This window comes from Mustelus asterias, chromosome 27 (genome assembly GCF_964213995.1).
Source record: "Mustelus asterias chromosome 27, sMusAst1.hap1.1, whole genome shotgun sequence".
NCBI classification, from domain to species: domain Eukaryota; kingdom Metazoa; phylum Chordata; class Chondrichthyes; order Carcharhiniformes; family Triakidae; genus Mustelus; species Mustelus asterias.
In genome coordinates this window covers 6,180,617-6,208,126 of record NC_135827.1, presented here as the reverse complement: position 1 = coordinate 6,208,126, position 27,510 = coordinate 6,180,617, and the positions used below count along the sequence as shown (strand labels likewise).

The window sequence follows — 27,510 nt, the reverse complement described above, 5'->3', positions numbered from 1 at the left end:
CTCTATAGACTTAGTGAGATTGAGATTACCTTGCTCCAACAGCCGAAGTCGGATATAAGACGATCCGATTCCCGCCACAAACGCATCTCGAGCGAGGTCGTTCATGTTCTGGTCTGCCGACACTGCTTTGCAGTTACAGCCCCTGGCTAGCTGTAGGAGCTCGCACGCATACTGTTCCGTCGTTTCGCCGGGCTGCCATTGTCGAGTGGCTAAGAGGTATCGAGCATGCATCTCGTTTGGCGGTTTAATGTAGCGCTTCTTCAGAAGCTCGAGGGCCCCTTTGTAGTCAGTGGCCCCACGGATCGCTAAATATACAGCGTCGCTTACCCTCGCGTGGAGGACCCGGAGTCTGTCGTCGTCGGTGGTGACCGCTGCGGAGGCTTCGAGGTAATTCTGAAAACATTTCAACCAGTGGTCGAAGGTGTTGGAGGCGCCCGCCGCACGTGGGTCCAGCGTAAGCCGTTCAGGTTTAAGCATTTGCTCCATGCTCTCTGTGTCGTTTTCTTTTTTTTTTCAACGACGAGAGTTCAATTAGTAGTCAATAAAAGTGATGCGCGATATAACTCACGAGGCGAGAGATGCTCGAGGAAATAAAGGCTTTTATTGACTACTACAATAGAGCTACCATATATAATACACGATCCCAGACTGAAGGGTCCCAGACAGAGCAGTGACCTTTATACCTCTCCCCGGAGGCGGAGCCCGACTGGGATGTACCATAATAACTATATTACAGGTAGAACAGCCCAATCCTAACCCCAACAGTAACATGTAGAGCAGCCCAACCCTAACCCCAACAGTAACATATGTACAGACTCATAGTACTGGCCAGACCCTGGCTCAGTACTACCTGGTGGGAACCAACGATGGTTCACCACACATCCCCACCCCTTTTCCTACCTATGTCTCAAGTGCCTATGTGAACCACAACTTGGGGCTGGTCCCCCTCCCCCTCAAGGATTTCGAAAACACGATCCGAGACATTGTGGACTCTGGCTCCTGGGAGGCAACACACCAACCGTGAGTCTCTCTCGTTCCCGCAGAATCTCCTATCTGTCCCTTTAACTATGGAGTCCCCAATGACTAATCCTCTACTCCTCTCCCCCCTTCCCTTCTGAGCCACAAGGTCAGACTCTGAGCCAGTGACCTGTACACCATGGCTTACCCCTGCTAAGTCGTCCCCCCAACAGCATCCAAAAGTGTACTATCCCCAATTTCTACTACATTTCTTGTTTCTCCCCCCGACTTGGATGGCTCCCTGTACCTTGGTGCTGTGGTCAGTTTGCTCATCCTCCCTTTCCCTCCCCTTCTGAGCTGCCGGGCCGGACTCTGCCCCGGAGGCACGGCCGCTGTTGCTTCCCCCAGGTGAGCTGCTCCCCCCAACTGTACTTAAACAGGAGTACTTATTTTTAAGGGGCACAGCCACTGGGGTACTCTCTAGTACCTGACCTTTCCCCTTCCCATTCCTAACCGTGACCCACTTGTCTGTCTCCCGTGGCCCCGGTGTGACCACCTGCCTGTAACTCCTATCTATCACCTCCTCATTCTCCCTAACCAGACGAAGGTCATTGAGCTGCAGCTCCAGTTCCCCAACGCGGTCCCTTAGGAGCTGCAGCTCAACGCACCTGGCGCAGATATGGACGTCTGGGAGGCTAGCTGACTCCAGGACCTCCCACATCCGACACTGAGAACAACGAACTGGCCTCACACTCATAATTCCCCCTTTCATCCAATGACACAGGAAAAGCCGTCTAAACCTACCCCACCTCTGCCTGTTTACGCCGAAGCCCGATGAGCCAAAGCCCGTCAGCTCCCACTCTGCTCCCTGCTCACTGCGCTGCCCGCTCCCGACGCTGCCCGCTTAATAGTGCGGCCTACTTATATACCTCGCGCATGCTGAAGAAAAATTTAGACCTTTCCCACATTTTACAGCAAAGCACTTGGAAAACAGTGGCAGGATTAGACAGAGTCAGCATGGATTTATGAAAGGGAAATCCTGCTTGCAAAATCTACTGAAATTCTTCGAGGATATAACAAGTAGAGTTGATGATGGGAAGCCAGTGGGTGTGGTTTATTTGGACTTTCAGCAGACTTTTGATAATGTCCAGTAGACACTGCCGGTCCGGCACCCTGGCACTGCCAACCTGGTGAACTGACAGTGCCCACTGGGCATCCTGGCTGAGCTCACTGGGCACACTGGCATTTCCCACCAGGCAGTATCAAAAGGCAGGGCCTAAGGGAGGGAGGGGGCCATGATCAGAGGCAGCAATCAGCTGGGGGCAATGATTGGGGGGGGGGGGGTTTGCAATTGGTGGCGGCAACTGGAGGGGGGGGGGTGAGTGATCAGAGGTTGGGGTGGGAAAGGGGAGTGACAATCTCCCAGTGCACTGTGTACACTTGTACACTGTGCACTGGGAGATCGGGGTGCATGTGCAATTGCGCCCTCTAGCAGTCTGCAGCCAGATTCCTGGGTGAATAGGCTCTGTCCACTCCCCTGACTGATGAAAATCACACTTTGCCTCAGTTGTTTTTCTAAGTGACATTAGATAGCATCTGGGAGCTCGCCCAAAAATGGGCGGGATTCTTTCCTGTTTTCACAATCATTCGGCACTTAAAATCTTTTTGGTAAGATCACCCCCACGTCTCTTTCTCAGAAATTCTGCTGTTTGAGGATATATCCTTCTCTGGAAACTGATGTATGAGTGTCAGAAGGCAGTTGTCTTTCTGTATCTGTCCAGAGGGGTTAAAAGGCTGGAAATCTAGCATCCACATGAGCACATCTGTTTTTAATGCTAATTGGTTCTGAAGAGGGATATATGTCTATGGGGATATTGCTTAAATTGGAATTATAGCAATGGATAGCTGTTAAGAATTATACTTCGTCATATTTAAGTATTTTAATTGATAAAAGTTATACCAATTATTTTTGTTATATTCTAACTGTGTTGTTGGATAAAGTTTGCTTTCATTAAAAATTTCCCAATGGGTCAATAGAATCACACCTGGAGTGAAACATCTAATGCTCACACTAACACCAGAATCAAGTACAGTTAGGGACTAGACTGACTTCATAATATACCCTAACGTTTCTGACCTGGTCCCTAACATTCAAGTACAGGAGCAGGAATGTCTTGCTGCAATTATGCAGGGCTTTGACGTGGCCACACCTGGAACACTGTGTGCAGCTTTGGTCTCCTTATGTAAGGAAGGATGTTCTTGCTCTAGAGGAAGCACAGAGAAGATTTAACAAACTGATTCCTGGGATGGCAGGACTGACACACGAGGAGAGATTGAGTCGGTTAAAATTGTGTTCACTGGAGTTTAGAAGAATGAGGGGGGGGGGATCTCATAGAAACCTAACAAATTCTAACAGGACGAGACAAGAGGATGGGGTGTCTGGACCCAGGGATCACAGTTTAGGACAAAGATGAGGAGCGATTTCTTCACCCAGAGGGTGGGCAGCCTGTGGAATTCACTACCACAGGAAGTAGTTAAGGCCAAAACATTGTATGTTTCAAGAAGCATTTAGATATAGCTCTTGGGGTGAAGGGGATCAAAGGATATGGGGGGAAGGCAGGATCAGGTTATTGAGTTGGAAGATCAGCCATGGTCATGATGAATGGCAGAGCAAGCTCAAAGGGCTGAATGGCCTTGGGCTGCTCCTATTTTCCATGTTTTCTCTGTTTCTATGTCACAATCAGTGGGTGTTTCTCCCAACCAACAATCATTTCTCTTCCTTACCCCGGACAATCACCAGTGCTCTCCCCACCACACACCCAGCCCAAAAATCATCGAGGGCACCGCTTCCCCCCGTCCCCCCTGCCCCTCACCCACCACCAGTGAAGTATCACCCCCTCAGTGTCCACATACCCACCACCATACATAAATGAGCCCTCCTCCACCAATGGGGCTCCCACGAATGCCTACCCATGGCTCTGCTCCCTGGCACAGGTTGGCACTGCCAGGTTAGCACTGCCAACCTGACAGTGCCAAACGGTGCCAGGGCACTGCCCATGCATTTTCCTCACCTCTAGGGGCTATACTTATGTTTGCACCCCCTGGGGGGATCCCCTCGACTGAATCTCGTTTTTAAAAAGCTGTTGTAAACCACACACTTGAATGATTTTAAATTTTATTTATTAGTGTCACAAGTAGGCTTACATTAACACTGCAATGAAGTTACTGTAACAATCCCCAAGTCGCTACCCTCCAGCACCTATTCGGGACTGAGGGATAATTTAGCATGGCCAATGCACCTAACCAGCACGTCTTTCGGACTGTGGGATATTCAGTGAGGGGGATTAGTTTGGGGGGTGGGGAGTGGTGGACGGGGCTTGGTAATGTCATTATTCAATCCATTAAAATGTGCTTCTCGCCCTTTGTGGGCATGAATCCCGTGACGTGGGGTGTGAAAAATCGGGAAAGGCGATCTCAGCAACTTCTCTTATAGAGGTGAGTTATGTGACTCATATCACCTAGGCTAGTCTGGAGGACTGAAGGAACATAAAGATTAAATGTCACTGTGACCTTGGATGGCTCAGGTAACTCGGTCCTGGCTGTGCTGTGAGATTGGAATCTGCCTTCGTATAGGTCACTGTCATCGCCACCTTGTTGAAAAACCCCATTACAAGCCGATGTGTCTTTTTAGCAGAGCTGGTATTTATTTTGATTATGGTTTTGTTAAGTCCTAGAACCTTTCTATTCCTTAGATATGTTGAGAAAGAAAGCAGGATTTGTATTAGAATCAGACGGAGTGGAAGAGGCCCTTCGGCCCATTGAGTCTGCACCGACAAGCAAGGAATACCTTACCTTCCACTTAGCACAAAGATCTGCGGGTTAGGTTGATTGGCTATGCTCAGTTGACCTTTATGGTGGGATTTTATGGCCTCGCTCATCCCGAAACTGTAAAACGCCACATGAGGTCAACTGACCTTTCCATGTTCCGCCCCCTCACCTGCTCCAAATCTCAAGGCGGGCAGGGTGGTAAAATTCCAGCCTTAGTGCCGGGGGGATTAGTAGGGCATATATGTGGGATTACGGGGACAGAGCCTGGGTGGGTTTGTTGCCAGTGCAGACTCGCTGGGCTGAATGGCCTTTTTCTGCACTGTTGGGATTCTATGATTAATCCCCTTTACCAGCACTTGGCCCATTGTCCTCAATGTTGTGACATGCAAATTTCTTACTCAGGTACATCTTAAAGGATGTGAGGCCACTTTCCCAGACAGCGCATTCCAGACTGTCACCACCCTCTGGGTAAAAAATACAATATTAGAATGCTTTCGCAACCTCAGAACGATTTAAGACCAGTTGGAGTCTAAACCATTGTTGTAATGTTGAGAACACTGCAGCAAATTTTCACAAGGTGAGAATTCAGTATTGTGGATTGTAATCCCCGGCCAATTCTGTGTGTGTTCGATTCACTGACCTTGATGTCTTCATACACTCCAGTAATGTGGTAAAGATAGTGAACAGAAAACTTTTGCATTTAATAACTTTAACTATGAGAGTCGTAAAACAATACAGCATGGGAAACAGGCCCTTCAGCCCAACCCGTCCATGGTGCCCTTCCAGCTAATCCCAATTGCCCGTGTTTGGCCCATATCCATTTTATCCTTTCCCATCCGTGTTCTTATCCAAACGCCCTTTAAATGTTGCTATTGTACCTGCCTCAACCAATTTCTCTGGCAGCTCATTCCAGCCTCTGCATGAATAAGTTTCCACTTTTAAATCTTTCCCCTCTCACCTTAAACTTATGCCCTCTAGTTTTCAATTCCCCTACTCTGGTGGAAAAGACTATGGTCAGAATTTTACTGGCATACCCGCCCTGGAATTGGGGCAGGGGAGCTTCGCAGAATGGCATTCTCTGTTGGCCTTGGGCGGGATTGTACGAGCATCAGAAGGGCGAGGAGGCAAAATTCTGGCATATGTGCGTCCATGCCCCTCATGATTTATGCACCTCAATAAGATCACCCCTCATTCTCCTACGTTCCAAGGAATAAAGTCCTAGCCTGGCCAACCTTCCCCTATAACTCAGGCCCCCTAGTCCCTGCAACATCCTCAGAAATCTTCTCTGCACTCTTTCCAGTTTATGTCTTTCCTATAACAGGGTGACCAAAACTGTGCACAAAACTCCAAGTGCGGCCTCACCAACGACTTGTACGACTGTAACATAACGTCCCAACTCCTATACTCAATGCCCTGATTAATGAAGGCCAGTGTGCTAAATGTCTTCTTCACCACTCTGTCTACCTGTGACGCTGCTTTCAACAAACAATGTACTTGTACTCCTAGGTCCTCTGTTCCTCAACACTTTCCAGTGCCCTACCATTCACTATACAATTCCTACCATGGTTTGACTTTCCAAAATGCAACACCTCACACTTATCTGTATTGAAAACCATTTGCCAATCCTCAGCCTGTCCAGAAATCCATTTGCCTGTCCCTCAGAATCCCCTCCACTAACTTACCCACCACTGTCAGTCTCACTGGTTTATAATTTCCTGGCTTTGTCTTTGCTACCCTTCTTAAACAACTGAACAACATTAGTACCCTCCAGTCTTCTGGAGCTTCGTCAGTGGAAAGAGATGAAGCAAATATCCCTGCAAAGGCCTCTGCAATTTTGATTTGATTTATTACTATTGTCACATGTATTAGTATGCAGTGAAAAGTATTGTTTCTTGCACGCTCTGCAGACAAAGCATGCCACACATAGAGAAGGAAAGGAGAGAGTGCAGAATGTAGTGTTATAGTCATAGCTAGGGTGTTGAGAAAGATTAACTTAATACGAGGGAGGTACATTCAAAAGTCTGATGGCAGCAGGGAAGAAGCTGTCCTTGAATCGGTTGGTAAGTGAGTTCAGACTTTTGTATCTTTTTCCCAACAGAAGAAGGTGGAGAAGAGTAAGTCCGGGGTGTATGGGGTCCTTGATTATGTTGGCTGCTTTTCCAAGATAGCAGGAAGTGCAGACAGAGTCAATGGATGGGAGGCTGGTTTGTATGATGGACTGGGCTTCGTAGTTTTTGATTTGATTTATTATTGTCACATGTATTAACATACAGTGAAAAATATTGTTTCTTGCGCGCTATACAGACAAAACATACCGTTCATTGAGAAGGAAACGAGAGAGTGCAGAATGTAGTGTTACAGTTATAGTTAGGGTGTGGAGAAAGATCAACTTAATGCAAGGTAAGTCCATTCAAAAGTCTGACGGCAGCAGGGAAGAAACTGTTCTTGAGTTGGCTGGTACGTGACCTCAGACGTTTGGAAGAAGGTGGAAGAGAGAATGTCCGGGGTGCGTGGAGTCCTTAATTATGCTGGCTGCTTTGCTGAGGCAGCGGGAAGTGTAAACAGAGTCAATGGATGGGAGGCTAGTTTCTTCGGTCTTGGACAGAGCAGGAGCTATACCAAGCCGTGATACAACCAGAAAGAATGCTTTCTATGGTGCACTTCTAAAGGTTGGTGAGAGTCGTAGCTGACATGCCAAATTTCCTTATCCTCCTGCGAAAGTAGAGGCGTTGGTGGGCTTTCTTAACTCTAGTTTCGGCATGGATGGAGCAGGACAAGTTGTTGGTGATCTGGATACCTAGAAACCTGAAGCTGTCAACCATTTCCACTTCATCCCTGTTTATGTAGACAGGGTAAGAAGTCTCACAACACCAGGTTAAAGTCCATCAGGTTTATTTGGTAGCACAAGCCACTAGCTTTTGGAGCGCTGCTCCTTCATCAGGTAAGTGGGAGTTCTGTTCACAAACAGGGCGTATAAAGACACAAACTCAATTTACAAAATAATGGTTGGAATGTGAGTCTTTACAGGTAATCAAGTCTTAAAGGTACAGACAATGTGAGTGGAGAGAGCGTTAAGCACAGGTTAAAGAGATGTGTATTGTCTCCAGCCAGGACAGTTAGTGAGATTTTGCAAGCCCAGGCAAGCCGTGGGGTTACAGATAGTATGACATGAACCCAAGATCCCAGTTGAGGCCGTCCTCATATGTGTGGAACTTGGTTATCAGTCTCTGTTCAGCAATGGGCAGATGGATGTTCAATGGACGTCTCGGCACTCTACACCAGCATCCCCCACGGCGATAGCATTGCTGCAACTGCCTCAGTACTCAACGCTGACAACTGCCAATCTCCAGATGCAATTTTACAACTCATCCGCTTCATCCTGGACCACAATGTCTTCACCTTCAACAACCAGTTCTTCATCCAGACACACGGAACAGCCATGGGGACCAAATTCGCACCTCAATATGCCAACATCTTCATGCACAGGTTCAAACAAGACCTCATCACCGCACAGGACCTTCAACTGATGCTATACACTAGATATATCGATGACATTTGCTTCCTTTGGACTCATGGTGAACAATCAGTGAAACATCTATATGATGACATCAACAAGTTCCATCCCACCAGCAGACTCACCATGGACTACTCTCCAAAATCGGTTGCATTCTTGGACACACGCACCTCCATCAAGGACGGTCACCTCAGTACTTCATTGTACTGCAAGCCCATGGATAACCTTTGGCGGATAGGGTTAAAGAGAATCCTTTGGCGGATAGGGTTAAAGAGAATCCTAAGGCGTTCTATAGGTATGTCAAGAACAGAAGGTTGGTTAGGGCAAGTTTAGGGCCAGTTATAGATGGCAGAGGGAAGTTATGTGTGGAACCGGAGGAGATTGGTGAAGCATTGAACCAATATTTCTCTTCGGTGTTCACGCAAGGGGACATGAATATAGCTGAGGAGGACACTGGGTTGCAAGGGAGTAGAATAGACAGTATTACAGTTGATAAGGAGGATGTGCAGGATATTCTGGAGGGTCTGAAAATAGATAAATCCCCTGGTCCGGATGGGATTTATCCAAGGATTCTCTGGGAGGCAAGAGAAGTGATTGCAGAGCCTCTGGCTCTGATCTTCAGGTCGTCGTTGGCCTCTGGTATAGTACCAGAAGATTGGAGGTTAGCGAATGTTGTCCCATTGTTTAAGAAGGGGAACAGAGACTTCCCCGGGAATTATAGACCGGTGAGTCTCACTTCTGTTGTCGGCAAGATGTTGGAAAAAATTATAAGGGATAGGATTTATAGTTATTTGGAGAGTAATGAATTGATAGGTGATAGTCAGCATGGTTTTGTGGCAGGTAGGTCGTGCCTTACTAACCTTATTGAGTTTTTTGAGAAAGTGACCAAGGAGGTGGATGGGGGCAAGGCAGTGGACGTGGTATATATGGATTTTAGTAAGGCGTTTGATAAGGTTCACCATGGTAGGCTTCTGCAGAAAATGCAGATGTATGGGATTGGGGGTGATCTAGGAAATTGGATCAGGAATTGGCTAGCGGATAGGAAACAGAGGGTGGTGGTTGATAGTAAATATTCATCATGGAGTGCGGTTACAAGTGGTGTACCTCAGGGATCTGTTTTGGGGCCACTGCTGTTTGTAATATTTATTAATGATCTGGATGAGGGTATAGTTGGGTGGATTAGCAAATTTGCTGATGACACCAAAGTCGGTGGTGTGGTAGACAGTGAGGAAGGGTGTCGTAGTTTGCAGGAAGACTTAGACAGGTTGCAAAGTTGGGCCGAGAGGTGGCGGATGGAGTTTAATGCGGAGAAGTGTGAGGTAATTCACTTTGGTAGGAATAACAGATGTGTTGAGTATAGGGCTAACGGGAGGACTTTGAATAGTGTGGAGGAGCAGAGGGATCTAGGTGTATGTGTGCATAGATCCCTGAAAGTTGGGAATCAAGTAGATAAGGTTGTTAAGAAGGCATATGGTGTCTTGGCGTTTATTGGTAGGGGGATTGAATTTAGGAGTCGTAGCGTTATGTTGCAACTGTACACAACTCTGGTGCGGCCGCACTTGGAGTACTGTGTGCAGTTCTGGTCCCCACATTACAGGAAGGATGTGGAGGCTTTGGAGAGGGTGCAGAGGAGGTTTACCAGGATGTTGCCTGGTATGGAGGGGAGATCCTATGAGGAGAGGCTGAGGGATTTGGGATTGTTTTCGCTGGAAAGGCGGCGGCTAAGAGGGGATCTTATTGAAACATATAAGATGATTAGAGGTTTAGATAGGGTGGATAGTGATAGCCTTTTTCCTCTGATGGAGAAATCCAGCACGAGGGGGCATGGCTTTAAATTGAGGGGGGGTAGTTATAGAACCGATGTCAGGGGTAGGTTCTTTACCCAGAGGGTGGTGAGGGATTGGAATGCCCTGCCAGCATCAGTAGTAAATGCGCCTAGTTTGGGGGCGTTTAAGAGATCCGTAGATAGGTTCATGGACGAAAAGAAATTGGTTTAGGTTGGAGGGTCACAGTTTTTTTTTTAACTGGTCGGTGCAACATCGTGGGCCGAAGGGCCTGTTCTGCGCTGTAATGTTCTATGTTCTATGTTCTATGTTCTAACCTCACGGTGCTCCACTTCTCCAGCTTCCACCCTGAACACGTTAAAGAAGCCATCCCCTACGGACAAGCCCTCCTTATACACAGGATCTGCTCAGATGAGGAGGAATCCAACAGGCACCTCCAGACACTGAAAGATGCCCTCATAAGAACAGGATATGACGCTCGACTCATCGATCGACAGTTCCGACGCGCCACAGCGAAAAACCGCACCGACCTCCTCAGAAGACAAACACGGGACGCAGAGGACAGAGTACCCTTCGTCGTCCAGTATTTCCCCAGAGCAGAGAAGCTACGACATCTACTCAGGAGCCTTCAACATGCCATTGATGAAGACGAACATCTCGCCAAGGCCATCCCTACACCCCCACTTCTTGCCTTCAAACAACCGCACAACGTCAAACAGACCATTGTCCGCAGCAAACTACCCTGCCTTCAGGAGAACAGTGACCACGACACCACACAACCCTGCCACAGCAACCTCTGCAAGACGTGCCGGATCATCGACACAGATGCCATCATCTCATGTGAGAACACCATCCACCAGGTACACGGTACATACACTTGCAACTCGGCCAACATTGTCTATCTGATATGCAGCAGAAAAGGATGTCCCGAGGCATGGTACATTGGGGAGACCATGCAGACGCTACAACAACGGATGAATGAACACCGCTTGACAATCACCAGGCAAAAGTGTTCTCTTCCTGTTGGGGAACACTTCAGCAGTCACAGGCATTCGGCCTCTGATCTTCAGGTCAGCGTTCTCCAAGGTTGCCTTCACGACACACGAAAACGCAGAGTCGCTGAGCAGAGACTGATAGCCAAGTTCTGCACACATGAGGACGGCCTCAACCGGGATCTTGGGTTCATGTCACACTATCTGTAACCCCCACAGCTTGCCTGGGCTTGCAAAATCTCACTAACTGACCTGGCTGGAGACAATTCACATCTCTTTAACCTGTGCTTAACACTCTCTCCACTCACATTGTCTATATCTTTAAGACTTGATTACCTGTAAAGACTCGCAATCCAATCATTATTTTGTAAATTGAGTTTGTGTCTTTATATGCCCTGTTTGTGAACAGAACTCCCACTTACCTGATGAAGGAGCAGCGCTCCGAAAGCTAGTGGCTTGTGCTACCACATAAACCTGTTGAACTTTAACCTAGTGTTGTGAGACTTCTTACTGTGTTTACCCCAGTCCAACATCTCCACACAATGGTGTAGACAGGGACATGTCCTCCACTATGCTTCCTGAAGTATCCTGCAGACTATCTCCTTTGTTTTATTGACATTGAGGGAGAGGTTATTGCCATTGCACCAGTTCACCAGATTCTCTATCCCATTCCTGTACTCCGTCTTGTCATTGTTTGAGATCCGACCCACTACAGTGGTGTCATCAGCAAGCCTGAAGATCGAGTTGGAGGGGAATTTGGCCACACAGTCATAGGTGTATAAGGAGTATAGTAAGGGGTTGAGGACACAGTCTTTTGGGGCACCGGTGTTGAGGATGATCGTGGAGGTGGTGTTGTTTCTATGTCTCCATATAGATTTTTTCAGCTCATAAAATGTGGCAAAATATCACATCCCACCTTATTGCAGGTAAATGTATTTAACAATACAAAAAATAATGAAGAAATAATTAATATATGTATATTTCTCACACAGTGACGCAGGAGGTCACATTATTTTGTGTTTACCCATGTACGCTGTAACTGGGCAATGAAACCCCTTGACTCCTTGGAATAAATTGGAAATTTCTTTGAAAGGATACTACTGGCAACCTTTCCATACATCAGAGAGACCCATCCCCATGAAACCCACCGAGCCTGCAAAGAGAGCTTATCCTTTTGGCTTTAGCTCTTCCAGAAAGCAATAGCCCGAGGGACAACTGAAGATTGCCTCAATTTATTGCTTTGGAATAGGTTGTCACCTGCTGTTGTTAAACCCTCAGGTGGTTCCAAGCCAAAGAGCTGCTTCGGCACTTTGTACAATACAGATCATTCTGAGTCTCCTTTGGATGCTTCAGGGCGAGTTGATTAATTGCTAAATCTTGCAAATTTTGGTTGCTATCCTTGTAATCCAAATTATTTAGCTGTTTAATTGCTGTGTTTTTGTGGTTTGATCTCTCAGATCTTGGCCGGAATTTCCCTGCAGCGCCCGCTCCGGAATCGGGGTGGGCGCGGCTCGCAGAACAGAATTCTCCGTTGGCCTCAGGTGGGATTTTACGAGCCTCGCCCAAGCGAGTCCATAAAATGCTGACCCTTGTCTTGGCATTCAGAAAGCTTAAAAATAACCACATGCCATTTTATAGGTCAGAGCACAAGCATTTGTGCCATTGATTCCAAGGTGTGGGTGCTAATGATAGAGCCAGCATTGACTGTCATCCTGAACTGCCTTGAGCAAGTGATGGGGAGTGTGTTCTTCTGCATTCCCACAGCGTTGTTAAGGAATGTGAGCATTTCAAGTCAACACACTGGAAAACAGTGAAATATTTCTAAATCAGGGTTGTGTGTGACTCGGATGGGAATTTGAAACTTAATGAATCCGTTTTGCACACTGTCTCCTGTCCCATTGTCATACCTTCAGTGGCAACCTGAGTTATATTTTTTTAAATAGGCATTTCTGTCAGTCACACCAAGGAAGCTTTGAGAAAATCAACCTCAGAATCATTTATCTGGTCAGAATGGAAAAAAAAAAACAGTTGCCAGCAAAGGTCACTTGAACCTGACCTGAAGAACAGTCTTGAAAGGTTAACTCTTTCTCTCTCTCCACAGCTGCCTGCTGAACTTTCCCAGCATTTTCTTTCTATTTCAGATTCCCAGCATTCGCAATGCTTTCTTTTTACATTAGAACCTGTCCCCTGTTATCTTGCATCACCCATTGAAGTCTGTGCGCTATCAGGACCCTGACCTCCCGGTTGCTTGCCATTTTAACACTGCTCCCATGTCCCACATGTCTGTCCTTGGCCTGCTGCAATGTTCCAGTGAAGCTCAACGCAAACTGGAGGAACAGCATCTCATCTTCCAGCTCAGCATGCTGCAGCCTTCCGGTCTCAACATCGAGTTCAACAACTTCAGCTGACTAATAAAAAAACTTGTTATTTGATTGCCTCCTCGGGTCACGGTCTGTGTGGAGTTCACACGTTCTTCCCATGTCAGCATGGGTTTTCTCCAGATGCTTCGGTTTCCTCCCACAGCCCAGTGATGTGCAGGTTAGGTGGATTAGTGGAGTAAAGGTATGGGGTAGAGGAGCGGGCCTGGGAAAGATGATCGATTGCAGAGCACTTGATGGGCCAAATGGCCTCCTTCTGCACTGTAGGGATTCCATGAACCCATTCTGACCAATCAACTGACCTGCCACTCACCTTTGCGCCGTTGTATGCTTTTACCTTCAGTCTGATGCTGTCCTTAAATTTTGTACTTAACCACAGATGGTTCTCCTACCCTTTACATTTTCTTTATAGTAGGAATATACTTATTCTGAATATTCGGAAATATCCTCTTAAATCTCAGTAAATTACACCAGCAGAGCTTGGGAAAACCACCCTCAGGATCATTATTTTCTCATAATGAGGCAGAAGGCAATAACTGGAAAAGGTGACGGAAACCTACTGATTTGTCCTGATGAAATGTCAGTTTGGATTTGAAACATTAAGGTCGGGATTTTCTGGCCGAGTTTGCACCCAAAACCGGAAAATCCCGCCCAAGGTCAATGGACCTTTCCATGGTCCTCTCCCTCCCGGTCTGCTCCGATTCCTGTGGCAGGCGGGACAAAACAAATTCCCCCCAACTCTCTTTCTCTCTCCAAAAATGCTGCCAGATCTGTTGAACTTGCCCAGCATTTTCTGTTTCTCTCTCAGATCGCCACCATTTGCGGTATATTCCTTTTTATCTGTTATCTTGCCTCACCCATTGAAGTCTGTCTGTCTGGTCTATAACCTCATTCCTATGAAACTATCCCTCTATTACTTTAATACATGGAATCTCATCCCTCCAACACCACAGCATTCCCATGGAAGCAAATGCCTCAAGACCCGAACTCTTCAATAAACCACATCTTGCAAGTGCTCTAACTCTTCTTCAAAACCATTCCTCCAGCACCTTCACTTTTCACCGAAACCCAACACCAACCCTTCATCAAACCAGACCCCTCTATTCTAACTCTCTGTCAAAGCTGACCCCTCCAGAATCTTTCTCTATAAATATTTATCTGTATAATTTCTCTACAATATTCAGACACCTCATCAAACGCCACCCATCAAATAAATAAACTCTCATCAAATCCCATCCCTCTTGTATACAAAGCTTTGATCAAAACTTATATTTCTTGGGTTTTAACTCTGCCATTTAGGCACATCTTTCTTGTACGCTAACTCTCACATTAAAATCTATCATTTCAGCACACTAACTCTTCCACCAAAGCTTCAACTCTCTGGAACACTAACCCCTAACCCTCTATCAAAACCCATCTCTTTAGTAATCTAACTCTATCAAAATCCATCCTGCCAGTATCATGACTTTGCATCAAATCCATGTTTGAAATATCCTAACTCCATTGAAACACAACCCTGTGAGTAACCTACCGGTCACTTTGAACCCTTTCCCTCTAATATCCTCACTCTTTACTGCAATCTATCCTTTTAGTTCCCTAATGACAGCTCCCTCTCATTTTCACAATCGCCTTGAAATCTGATTCTTAATCAAAGTGTCTTCAGCTGGGATCAATTTCATTGATTCCTCTCCACTATGTGGAGAATTGTAGGTTTGGTGTGGGGACCACAATTGCGCGCAGCCTCCCTACTGCACTCTCTGTTTCAGCGCTTTCTGCAACATTAACAAGTCAGTATCTCGCTCCTCTATCCCTGATTTCCTCAATTGCAGCACTCTGTGCAAATCTCCAACACAGACAAGTAATTTCATGATCAAAGACTTAAGAGAACGTTACAATTGATTTTCAACGCGAAAGGGTAAATTTCATATTTAGCTGTTCCAAGCACAAACACTTTCAACTTTCTCACAACCGGCTCTCTGAATCTGTTGCTGCACAATTTGATTGTAGTTTTTCTTGCTCCTTTGGTATTTTGCTTTCAGCATCTACAGTAAAACTACACATTTACAAACTTGCTTATTCCTCAATTACAATATTATCACGTCTCGATTTAAAGAATACACAATAGTCTCGATTGTACCTTCCCTCTGAATATATTTCTAACAACTTTACCGCTGCACTCTACAGGTGCTTTTGGAATTTTGTGAAACTGTTATTCCTCCTTTGCTATTTCCACAGCTTTTGTGGTTTTTACTTTTCTTGCTGGTTTTTCGAAGCAATCTTTTTATTAACACAACGCTGATCCTTACCTTATTTAATGAGCAGGGCTGCCAAATGAAAGGGATGAAACTATTTGCCTTTTAAAGATTTGAACTGGTTTTTGTCCCACTTTATGGAAGATAACTTCGCCTTCGGGTCTACTCCCCCGACTGAACGCTGAGAGACACTGAAACAGGTTCCTCCACATCCCCAGACAGACTGTCAGCTTCACTCAGCTCCCTGGACTGAGTTTATATTACACTGTTTGCACAGGTCCCATTGTTCCTGCTGCATTTTCTCACGGGCTAGTGAGGAAGTTTCAAAAACTGTTTACCGATCACTTGACTTGGAATATTACTTCACTTTATGACGCAAATTTAAAGGTTTCTTATTGAACTCAGTTGGCAACAAGACTGCAAATTCTTCGTTTCAAAAATGGCATGAAATATTGCAACTCTTGTCAGGTGACCCCCTTATGTTCCCAAGAGTCGAAGGAGGAGACCTAGGCCATTGGGCCCATCGAGTCTGCTTTGCCAATCAATGAGATCATGACTGGTCTCAAATGATAATTCTCAACTCCACTTTCCTCTCTCATTCCCATAACCCCCCGATTCCCTTACTGATAAAAATAATCTGTCCATTACTGATGCGCGATTAAATCACTCGGGAGGCTGGATCGTACCCGGGAAAGAAAGGCTTTTATTACTAACAAGAATGGAGCATACTATATACAATACAATCCCAGACTAAGGGGTCACCAGGCAGTGCAGTGACCTTTATACTCCTCCAGGTAGGCGGAGCCAACTGGAGTCTACCACAGAACAATATCAACAGGTAGAACACCCCCAACCCTAACCCCAACAGTGACAACAGTAACATATGTACAAACACCCATCTGACCATCTATGGTTCAGTACTCATAGTGGTAACCAACTATGGTTCACCACATTCACCCCTCCTTTAAAACAAAGGCCGGCGGGGCAAAAAAACAGAACAACTGTTCATATATTCACAAGTTCAGTCGTATTGGAGGACCGCACCGTCTCTGCGACCTCCTCAACACTGGCGGTAACGCTGGTTCTGGTGACCGTGGTGACCTTCTCTCCAAGGCGGTGTCCAGTGACTCCTCCAGTTCCTCACGGACAGGTGGACCACGAGGTGGCGACAATCTGCTGGACCCGAGCACGCTTCGAGGTGGCGACAATCTCCTGGACTCAGGCAAGCTGTACACGGGAGTAAGAGGATTAAGTGGTGGTCCCGATACTGCCCGCGCCGTGTCAGGAGGGGAGATAAAGGTCAAGGGGTCCCTAACTAGGGGTGTGGGAGCGACTGGGGTTTCCAAGTCCCCTGCAGGCGCCAGATCTCTAATAGAGACCGTGTCCTCTCGCCCGTCAGGATATGCCACATAGGCATATTGAGGGTTGGCGTGGAGGAGATGGACCTGTTCAACCAAAGGGTCGGACTTGCGGGTCCTAACATGCCGCCGCAGGAGGACAGGTCCTGAGTACGTCAACCAAGATGGTAATGAGGTCCCAGAGGAAGACTTCCGAGGGAAGGAAAACATCCTCTCATGTGGAGTAGCGTTGGTTGCCGTACACAGGAGGGACCGGATGGAATGGAGCGCATCAGAGAGTACCTCTTGCCAACGGGAGACTGGTAGACCTTCAGACCTCAACGCCAGTAAGACAGCCTTCCAGACTGTAGCATTTTCTCGTTCAACCTGTCCGTTACCCCTGGGGTTGTAACTCGTAGTTCTACTTGAGGCAATCCCTTTTGAGAGCAGGTGTTGCCTCAAGTCGTCACTCATAAATGACGAGCCCCTATCACTGTGGATATAGCTGGGGTAACCGAACAGGGTGAAAAGATCCCGTAATGCTTTGATAACCGTGGCAGCGGTCATGTCTGAACAGGGAATGGCAAAAGGGAATCGTGAGTACTCGTCAATCACGTTGAGGAAGTACACGTTCCGATCTGTCGAAGGAAGGGGGCCCTTGAAGTCCACACTCAGTCTTTCAAAAGGGCGAGTGGACTTAATGAGGTGTGCCCTGTCAGGTCGGTAGAAGTGCAGTTTGCATTCAGCACATACCTGGCAGCTTCGGGTTATGGACCTGACATCATCCACTGAGCAGGGTAGATTCCGGGCCTTTACGAAATGGAAGAGCCGAGTGATCCCCGGATGGCAGAGATCATTGTGGAGGGCCTGTAATCGATCCTCCTGCACACTTGCACATGTTCCACGCGACAGGGCGTCTGGGGGCTCATTGAGCTTCCCCGGACGGTACATGATATCATAGTTGTAGGTGGAGAGAACGATTCTCCACCTCAAGATTTTATCATTTTTGATCTTACCCTGTAACGTGTTGTTGAACATGAACGCCACGGACCGCTGGTCCGTGAGCAGGGTGAATCGTTTTCCCGCCAAGTAATGGCGCCAATGCCGGACGGCCTCCACAATGGCCTGAGCCTCTTTTTCCACCGCGGAGTGCCGAATGTCAGGGCCTTGGAGGGTGCGAGAGAAAAAGGCGACAGGCCTGCCCGCCTGGTTAAGTGTGGCGGCCAGGGCGAAATCAGATGCATCACTCTCCACCTGAAAGGGGATGGACTCATCAACAGCGTGCATCGTGGCTTTCGCGATGTCGGCTTTTATCCCTTCAAAGGCTAAGCGAGCCTCTGCTGCTAGGGGAAAAGAGGTAGACTTTATGAATGGACGGGCTTTGTCCGCATAATTGGGAACCCACTGTGCATAGTATGAAAAGAAACCTAAGCATCTTCTCAGTGCTTTGATACTAGTGGGCAGGGGAAGTTCAAGGAGGGGACGCATACGGTCTGGATCAGGGCCAAGGACCCCGTTTTCCACCACGTATCCGAGAATTGCTAGGCGGCGCTTGCTAAATGCACACTTCTCCCTGTTGTAGGTCAGATTCAGGCGAGACGCAGTGCGTAAAAATCTAAGGAGGTTGGCATCGTGGTCCTGCTGGTCATGGCCGCAGATAGTGACGTGATCCAGGTATGGGAAGGTAGCCCGCAGCCCGTTCTGGTCCACCATTCGGTCCATTGCACGCTGGAAGACCGAGACCCCATTCGTGACGCCAAAGGGAACCCTTAAAAAGTGGTAAAGACGACCATCCGCCTCAAAGGCCGTATATTTTCGGTCCTCTGGGCGAATGGGGAGCTGGTGGTAAGCTGACTTCAAGTCAATGGTGGAGAACACCCGGTACTGCGCAATCTGGTTGACCATGTCAGATATGCGTGGGAGAGGATACGCATCCAGCTGCGTGTATCTATTAATGGTCTGACTATAGTCTATGACCATCCGGGGTTTGTCTCCAGTTTTAACCACCACGACTTGCGCTCTCCATGGACTAGTGCTAGGTTGAATGATCTCTTCCTTGAGGAGCCGCTGAATTTCAGATCGAATAAAGATCCGATCCTCAGCGCTGTAACGCCTGCTCTTGGTTGTGATGGGCTTGCAGCCTGGCACGAGATTCTCGAATAAGGATGGTGGGGTGATTCTGAGTGTCGAGAGGCTACACGTGGAACGCGCTGGGCAATTTGGAGGCTGCTGTGCTCCCACTGAAAGTGGAGGGAGTGGCCCATCGTACTGCAGGGTTACACTCCTCAGGTGGACCATAAAGTCTAGTCCCAGGAGTATTGGAGCGCAAAGGTGCGGTAACACGAGGAGCCTGAATTTCTCATAAACTGTGCCCCGCACCGTTAGGTTGACCACGCAGCTCCCAAGCACGGTAACAGACCGGGACCTCGACGCCATCGAAATTGTCTGTCTGACAGTCCGTACTCGGAGACCGCACCGTTTCACGGTGTCAGGGTGAATGAAACTCTCCGTGCTCCCGCTGTCAAACAAACAATGAATTAGGCGTCCATTTACCTCTATGCCCATCATGGACTTGTCGAGTCTGTGAGGCTTGGCCTGGTCCAGGATGATTGACGCCACCGTTGGGTCTTGAGTGCAACTGCAGGCAGCTGAGATGGTTGATGATGATGACCCCTGCTGGTCGTCTGCGGTCGGTGCCGACCAAAATGGCTGCGCCCATGGATCGCATGTGGTCGGTGGCGCTAAAAGTGGCGGCCCCTGCAGGTCACACGTGTCTTGCGTCTTCGTCGTCAGGAATGGCGGCGCTCTGGAATCGCACGTGGTGGAAGACCTCGAAGAAGCTGGAGACAAGGAGACAGGCTCTGGAGAATCACACGCCGCGCTGCTATGCTTGGAGGGTGGTTTGGCCCTGCAGACTTTGGCATAATGCCCTTTCTTCCCACACGCAGAGCAAAATACCGTTCTAGCTGGACATCGCTGCCGAGGGTGTTTCACCAATCCACAGAAGTAACACCGCGGGCCTCCTGGAGCTGCCGCTGTCGTCAGGTCCGAGGTTGAAAGCACAATACCGCAGTTTCTCGGAGCTGCTGGGTAAAGTTGAGTTGGTGGCTGTACTTGCCACGATGTTCCCACGTGGTCGGTGGGGTACGTTTCTAGACTTCTGGAGGCCGTTTCCATCGTGTCAGCCAATTCCACCGTCTTAGCTAGGTCTAGGTTACCTTGCTCTCGCAGCCGCAGGCGAATATACGACGAGCTGATTCCCGCCACGAACGCATCGCGGATCCAGTCATTCGTATACTGGACCGCCGACACTGGCTTGCAGCTGCAGGCTCTGGTTAGCTGCTGAAGTTCGCGCAGGTACTGTCCTTTCGTTTCGCCGGGCTGCCGCCGTCGAGTGGCTAGAAGGTGTCGAGCATGGATCTCGTTTGGCGGTTTGTTGTACAGTTTCTTAAGTAGTTCGATGGCCCCTTTGTAGTCTTGGGCATCGCGGATTGATGAATATACAGTGTCGCTCACCCTTGCGTGGAGGACCCGCAGTCTATCGGCGTCGTTTTGAATGGCTGTTGAGGCATCGATGTAGTCTTGAAAATACTTTAACCAATGGTCGAAAGTGTTCGACGCTCCTACCGCACGTGGATCTAAGGTAAGCCGATCGGGTTTCAACATTTGCTCCATGGCTTTTTTTTTTACCAAAATTTTGTTAGTAATAAAATTGATGCGCGATTAAATCACTCGGGAGGCTGGATCGTACCCGGGAAAGAAAGGCTTTTATTACTAACAAGAATGGAGCATACTATATAACAATACAATCCCAGACTAAAGGGTCACCAGGCAGTGCAGTGACCTTTATACTCCTCCAGGTAGGCGGAGCCAACTGGAGTGTACCACAGAACAATATCAACAGGTAGAACAGCCCCAACCCTAACACCAACAGTGACAACAGTAACATATGTACAAGTACCCATAGTGCTAACCATCTATGATTCAGTACTCATCGTGGTAACCAACTATGGTTCACCACAATTACAGTCTTGAACATAATGACCCAGCCTCTGCAGCCCTCTGTGGTAAAGAATTCTACAGATTCACTCCGCTCTGAGAGAAGAAATTCCTCCTCATCTCTACCTGAAATGAATGACCCCTTACTCTGAGATTATGACCTCTGGTCCTAGACTCTCCCACAAGGTTTAAGTTCTTAACATTTGTTTATTAGTGTCAGTGCAATGAAGTTACTGTGAAAATCCCCTAGTCCCCACACTCCGGCGCCTGTACGGGTACACTGAGGGAGAATTTAGCATTGCCAATTCGTCTCACCAGCACATCTTTCAGACTGTGGGAGGAAACTAGAGCACCTGGAGGAAACCCACGCAGACACGGGAAGAACGTGCAGACTCCTCACAGACAGTGACCCAAGCCGGAAATCGAATCTGCGTCCCTGGCGCTGTGAGGCAGCAGTGCTAACCACTGCTGCTGTGCTGCCTCTCGGGAAACAACCTATCAGCATCTACCCTATCAAACTCTCTGAAGATCCTATAAATCCTACAATATAGCTGAGTGATAGTTTATTGTATTATTTCTTAATTTCTCACTGCTATATTTCTCTACGCTGAAGGTGTAAGTTGAATTGAAGTTAGCATTTTTATTATTTTTCTGCAATTGAAAACCTCCATATCATCAAATTGAGTCTCTGGTAACAACAGCACAGAAGGAGGGCATTCTGCCAATCAAACCTGTGTGACCATTCTGTAAGAGCAACTTAGCTAGTCCCATCCCCCCTCCCTTGTCAAGTCACCTGGAGAATCTTCTGCCTTTTGTGTGCTAATTTCAGGATTGGATTGTCAGACATCCTGACAAGTTCTTTTCAGATTCTTTTTTCAAAGTCTTTTTCCCATGTCGACTTTGGTTATTCTGCCAATCACTTCGAATCACTGTCCTCTGATTCTTAACCCTTCTGTCGGTGGGAACAGTTTCTCTCTATCTATCCGCTCATAGAGATTGAGTAAACTAGGGTTGTTCTCCCTGGAAAGACGGAGGTTGAGGGGCGACCTAATAGAAGTTTATAAAATTATGAAGGGCATAGATAGGGTGAACAGTTGGAAGCTTTTTCCCAGGTCAGAAATGGCAAACACAAGGGGTCACAAGTTCAAGGTAAGGGGGGCAAGGTTCAATACAGATATGTGGGGGACGTATTTTACACAGAGGGTGGTGGGGGCCTGGAATGCACTACCAAGCAAGGTGGTTGAGGCAGACACGCTAGGATCATTTAAGACTTATCTAGATAGCCACATGAACAGACTGGGAATAGAGGGATACAAACGGATGGTCTAGTTAGGAACACATGATCGGTGCAGGCTTGGAGGGCCGAAGGGCCTGTTCCTGTGCTGTATTGTTCTTTGTTCTTTGCACTCTCGCGCCTCCCGTGACTTTGAACACCTCTAGCAACTTTCCTCTCAACCACCTTGCCTTCAAGGAGAACAACTCCAGATTCACCAGTCCTTGTCGCTGAAGTCTCTCATCCCTGGAACCATTCTCCTGAATCTTTCCTGCACTTTCTCTAAAGCCTTCACATCCTTGTTAAACATCCTGCTCCCAGAATCCAACACAAAAATCCAACTGAAGCTAAGCCAGTGATTTATGGAGGTTTATCAGGCCTTGTTTTTGTATCCTCTGCCTCAGTTTATAAACTCTAGTGTTCAGTGTTCCATATGCCTTTTTACTCTCTATCACAATGTGTGCTGCCACCTTTGATGACTTGTGCACAGATAACACTCAGATGAGGTTTCACAGCACCTCCTGCTCCCTCCCCATGCCCACATCTCCACCCCTGGATAAGAGTAGTGTGTGGGGTAAGGGTTGGGCTGGTGGTGGTGGTGACTGGCTGTACAATCAGGCACCTTGGTCAATTAATGGCTAATTCATGGACTTTAGGTGTGGTGGGAGTGTCCAGATCAAATGCCCAACTTGTTTGCTTTTGATTATTGTCACATGTATTAACATACAGTGAAAAGTATTGTTTCTTGTGCGCTATGCAGACAAAACATACCGTTCATAGAGAAGGAAACGAGAGATTGCAGAATGTAGTGTTACAGTTATAGCCAGGGTGTAGAGAAAGATCAACTTAATGCAAGGTAAGTCCATTCAAAAGTCTGACAGCAGCAGGGAAGAAGCTGTTGAGTCGGTTGGTACGTGACCTCAGACTTTTGTATCTTTTTCCCAACGGAAAAAGGTGGCAGAGAGAATGTCCGTAGTGTGTGGTGTCTTTAATTATGCTGGCTGCTTTGCCAAGACAGCAGGAAGTGTAGACAGAGTCAATGGATGGGAGGCTGGTTTGCGTGATGGATTGGGTTACATTCATGATCTTTTGTAGTTCCTTGCTATCTTGGGCAGAGCAGGAGCCATACCAAGCTGTGATACAACCAGAAAGGATGCTTTCTGGAGTGCATGTGTAAAAGTTGGTGAGAGTCGAAGCTGACATGCCAAATTTCCTTAGTCTTCTGAGAAAGTAGAGGCACTGGTGGGCTTTCTTAACTATAGTGTCGACATGGAGGGACCAGAACAGGTTGTTGGTGATCTGGACCCAGAAACTTGAAGCCCTCGACCCTTTCTACTTTGTCCCCATTGATGTAGACAGGGGTATGTTCTCCTCTATGCTTCCTAAAGTCAATGACCGTCTCCTTCATTTTGTTGACATTGTCTAGTGATACCAGACAGGACTTGTCTGATAAAACCTGATGGTCTGGCATCTGGGGAAGAGGCGGCTTCATTGTTGGCCCCGGTTCCCATTGGAAGGTCCTACCTCAAGGTAATTCTGCTCCTCACTCCCAGGTTTCCCCTCCTTTCCTGCACAGATGATCCCTTCATCCTGCTCTCTTGTAAAGGTCTTGCAATTGATATGGTGCACATCGGCTTCTAAAAGGCAGTTTTGATTCAGGGAAAGAATGTTTATGGATGAGGTGCCAATCAAGCTGCGTCCACCTTTTTTTCATTTGTTCATGGCCTGTGGGTGTTGCTGGCTGGGCCAGCATTGATTGCCCATCCCTGAGGGCATTTAAGAGTCAACAACATTGCTGTAGGTTTGGAGTCACTTGAGGGCCAGACCAGGTAAGGACAACAGATTTCCTTCTTTAAGGACATGGGTGAACCAAATGGGTTATTACAACAATTGGCAATGGTTTCATGGCCATCATTAGACTTTTAATTCCTCATTTTTACTGAGTTCAAATTTCACCATCTGCCATGGTGGGATCCGAACCCGAGTCCTCCAGGAGCATTACCCTGGATCTATGGATTACTAGTCCAGTGACAATACCACTGTGTCACTGCTTACACAAATGTTGTCCAGCCTCTTGAGTGCTGTTCGATCCACATCCATCAAGGTAAGTGTAGAATATGCCATCACAATCTTGACTTGTGCCTTGTAGATGGTGGACAGGCTTTGCAGAGCCAGGAGGTGAGTGACACGCCACAGGATCTGGACACTCCGCCAATATTTCTTTGACCTTCCTGGGACAAGTGTTGACATAGCCACTTTTGCCTGCTTTTCCAACGTTCCACAATACATTGTGGTGAGGATGCACCATGAAGTAATGGCATATTTGCTTTACTTTCAAGTTACGATTTAGCAACTCCTGAAGCCTTTAATGATTTTTGTGATTTCACAATATGAGAATTCGGTATTTTGAATTGGACTCCCCGGTCAGTCATAATTCTGTGTAAGTTATATCCACTGACCATGATGTCTCCATATACTCCCAATAAAATGGTGAACAGAAGAAGATTTTGTTCGTTGACTTTTAACTGTTGTCTTCTGTCCCCATATAGCTTCTTTCAGCCAATGAAATGTGTCAAAGTATCGCACCCCACACCCTGTGCTAAGTAAATGTTTTTCAGAATATACAAGTGAGGAATAATTATTGTATGTATCTTTTGCACACAGAAAACAGTTCATTCTACACTCTGTTTACTTGTATACACTGTCACTCCAGGCTCTTAGCAAGAAAATGGGAATCAATTGGAAATTTCTTTGAAAAGACAGCACTGGCAGCCTTAGCACACATCAGGCAAACTCAATAAGACAGTCCTCATGGAACCCACTGAGCCTACAAAGAGCGCTAATCCTATTTTCTTGAACTCTTCCAGAAGCCAATGAGCAGATAATGTTTGCCTTGCGTTAAGTTGTCACATCCCGGTTTTTAAATTTGTCGGCAGTTTCACCTCAGTGAGTTGCTTCAGTCGCTGTGCGATCCAATTCTTTCTGAGTCTCCTTTGGAGCTCCCCAGAGCTGGGTGTGCAGTTGTCAAATCTCACAAATACTAATCGTTACTCACTGAACTCAAACTAACTGGTTGTTTAATTGCGGGAGTTTTTCAATCTTTTCCATGTGTGATTGATGATTTATCTTTGTGTTTGAAAAGTTTAAAAATAACCATTTGTCTTTCCACCCATCCAACGAGTCAGAGCAAAAGCATTTGTTTCTCGAAGACCAGCACTTACTGCCATCACTCATCATCATGATCATCGATGAACATCAGCGTGATGAGCTGCTTTCTTGAACTGCTGCAGTCTATCTTCTCTGAGGTATCCCCACAGTGCTGTTAGGGTGGGAATTCCCCGAGTTTAACCAAGTAACAATGGAAAATAGCAATATATTTCCAAGTTAGGATGGTGGGTGATCTGGAAGGGAACTAGAAATATCATGAATCCATTTTGCACACTGCCTTCTCCTGTTTTGTGGCCACATCTTCAGTGGGAACCTCAACTGTATTTGTTTAAATGAGATTTACAAACAGACAAAATATGTGCAGGAGTAGGCCATTTGGCTTCTCGAGCCTGCTCCATCATTCAATAAGATCATGGTTGATATGTTTAATTTGATTTATTACTTTCACATGTATTAGCATACAGTGGAAAGTATTGTTTCTTGCACGCTATACAGACAAAACATACTGTTCTAGAGAAGGAAAAGAGAGAGTGCAGAATGTAATGTTACAGTCATAGCTAGGGTGTAGAGAAAGATCAAATTAATGCAAGATAGGTCCATTCAAAAGTCTGATGGCAGCAGGGAAGAAGCTGTTCTTGAGTCGGTTGGTATGTGACCTCAGAGTTTTGTATCTTTTTCCCAACAGAAGAAGGTGGAAGAGAGAATGTCCGGAGTGCGTGGGGGTCCTTAATTATGCTGGCTGCTTTGGCGAGGCAGCGGGAAGTGTAGACAGAGTCAATGGATGGGAGGCTGGTTTGCGTGATGGATTGGGCTACATTCATGATGTTTTGTAGTTCCTTGCGGTCTTGGGCAGAGCAGGATCCATACCAAGCTGTGATACCACCAAAAAGAATGCTTTCTATGGTGCATCTGTAAATGTTGGTGAGAGTCATAGCTGACATGCCAAATTTCCTTAGTCTTCTGAGAAAGTAGAGGCGTTGGTGGGCCTTCTTAACTATAGTTTCGGCATGGGAGGACCAGGACAGGTTGTTGGTGATCTGGACACCTAAAAACTTGAAGGTCCTGACCCTTTCTACTTCATCCCCATTGATGTAGATGAGGCATGTTTTCCTCTACACTTCCTGAAGTCAATGACAATCTCTTTCATTTTGTTGACATTGAGGGAGAGATAATTGTCACTGCACCAGTTCACCAGATTCTCTATCTCATTCCTGTACTCTGTCTTGTCATTGTTTGAGATCCGACCCACTACAGTGGTGTTGTCAGCAAACTTGAAAATCGAGTTGGAGGGAAATTTGGTCACACAGTCATAGGTGTATAAGGAGTATAGTAGGGGGCTGAGAACACAGCCTTGTGGGGCACTGGAGTTGAGGATGATCGTGGAGGAGATGTTGTTGCCTTTCCTTACAGATTGAGGTCTGTGGGTTAAGAAGTTCAGGATCCAGTCACAGGAGTTAACCCCGGGAGAGTGGGCAGAGCACAATTGAACTGCCTGCAATGCACTTACATCTGTAGATGTTGTGGATTCCGTGAATCAGTGACAGCAAGGACTTCCAATGAAGGTAGTTCATTCCTAAGCTCAACAGCTATGTACATCAATTGTGCTCTGCCCACTCTCCCGGGGATAACTCCTGCGCTCCTGCCCCATGGCCTCTTTTGTAGCCATGTCATGTTCTCATGTGACCACTCGGTCAACATCATCTCCATTTAGTTTGGACACCGAGTGGCATGAGATGTAGCAGTGTGTGCAATAGGAGACTGATAAACTGGTGTGTGCAATAGGAAACAGATAGTTGTGAGACATACAACTGAACAAACTGACAATGCATAACCATTTCCACATTCTATATTGAGGCAACCATTATGTTGCAGCAACTGGTGCATAGCCCATTGTGACTCTTTCTCCCTCACCTTTTTTATGTTGGAAAGAAAACTGCAATTCAAAACTCAGTTCTAGGCTAATGGGTAATAAAATCCTGGAATCTTGTGTTCTGCCTGCTCAGGCACCCTGAGTGTGTGAATACACCG

The 27,510-nt window shown here is 46.9% G+C and overlaps 1 protein-coding gene across 1 annotated transcript in view; it reads right to left on the bottom strand.

The window, feature by feature from the left end:
• Positions 1-27,189, bottom strand: part of LOC144479885 (CMP-N-acetylneuraminate-beta-galactosamide-alpha-2,3-sialyltransferase 4-like) — a 121,835-nt gene extending 94,646 nt beyond the window's left edge. Inside the window, exon 1 of the mRNA XM_078198924.1 lies at positions 26,990-27,189. Within this exon, the coding sequence (XP_078055050.1) occupies positions 26,990-27,189 (200 nt within the window). The remainder of the gene's footprint in view (positions 1-26,989) is intronic.
• Positions 27,190-27,510: the final 321 nt, after the last annotated feature.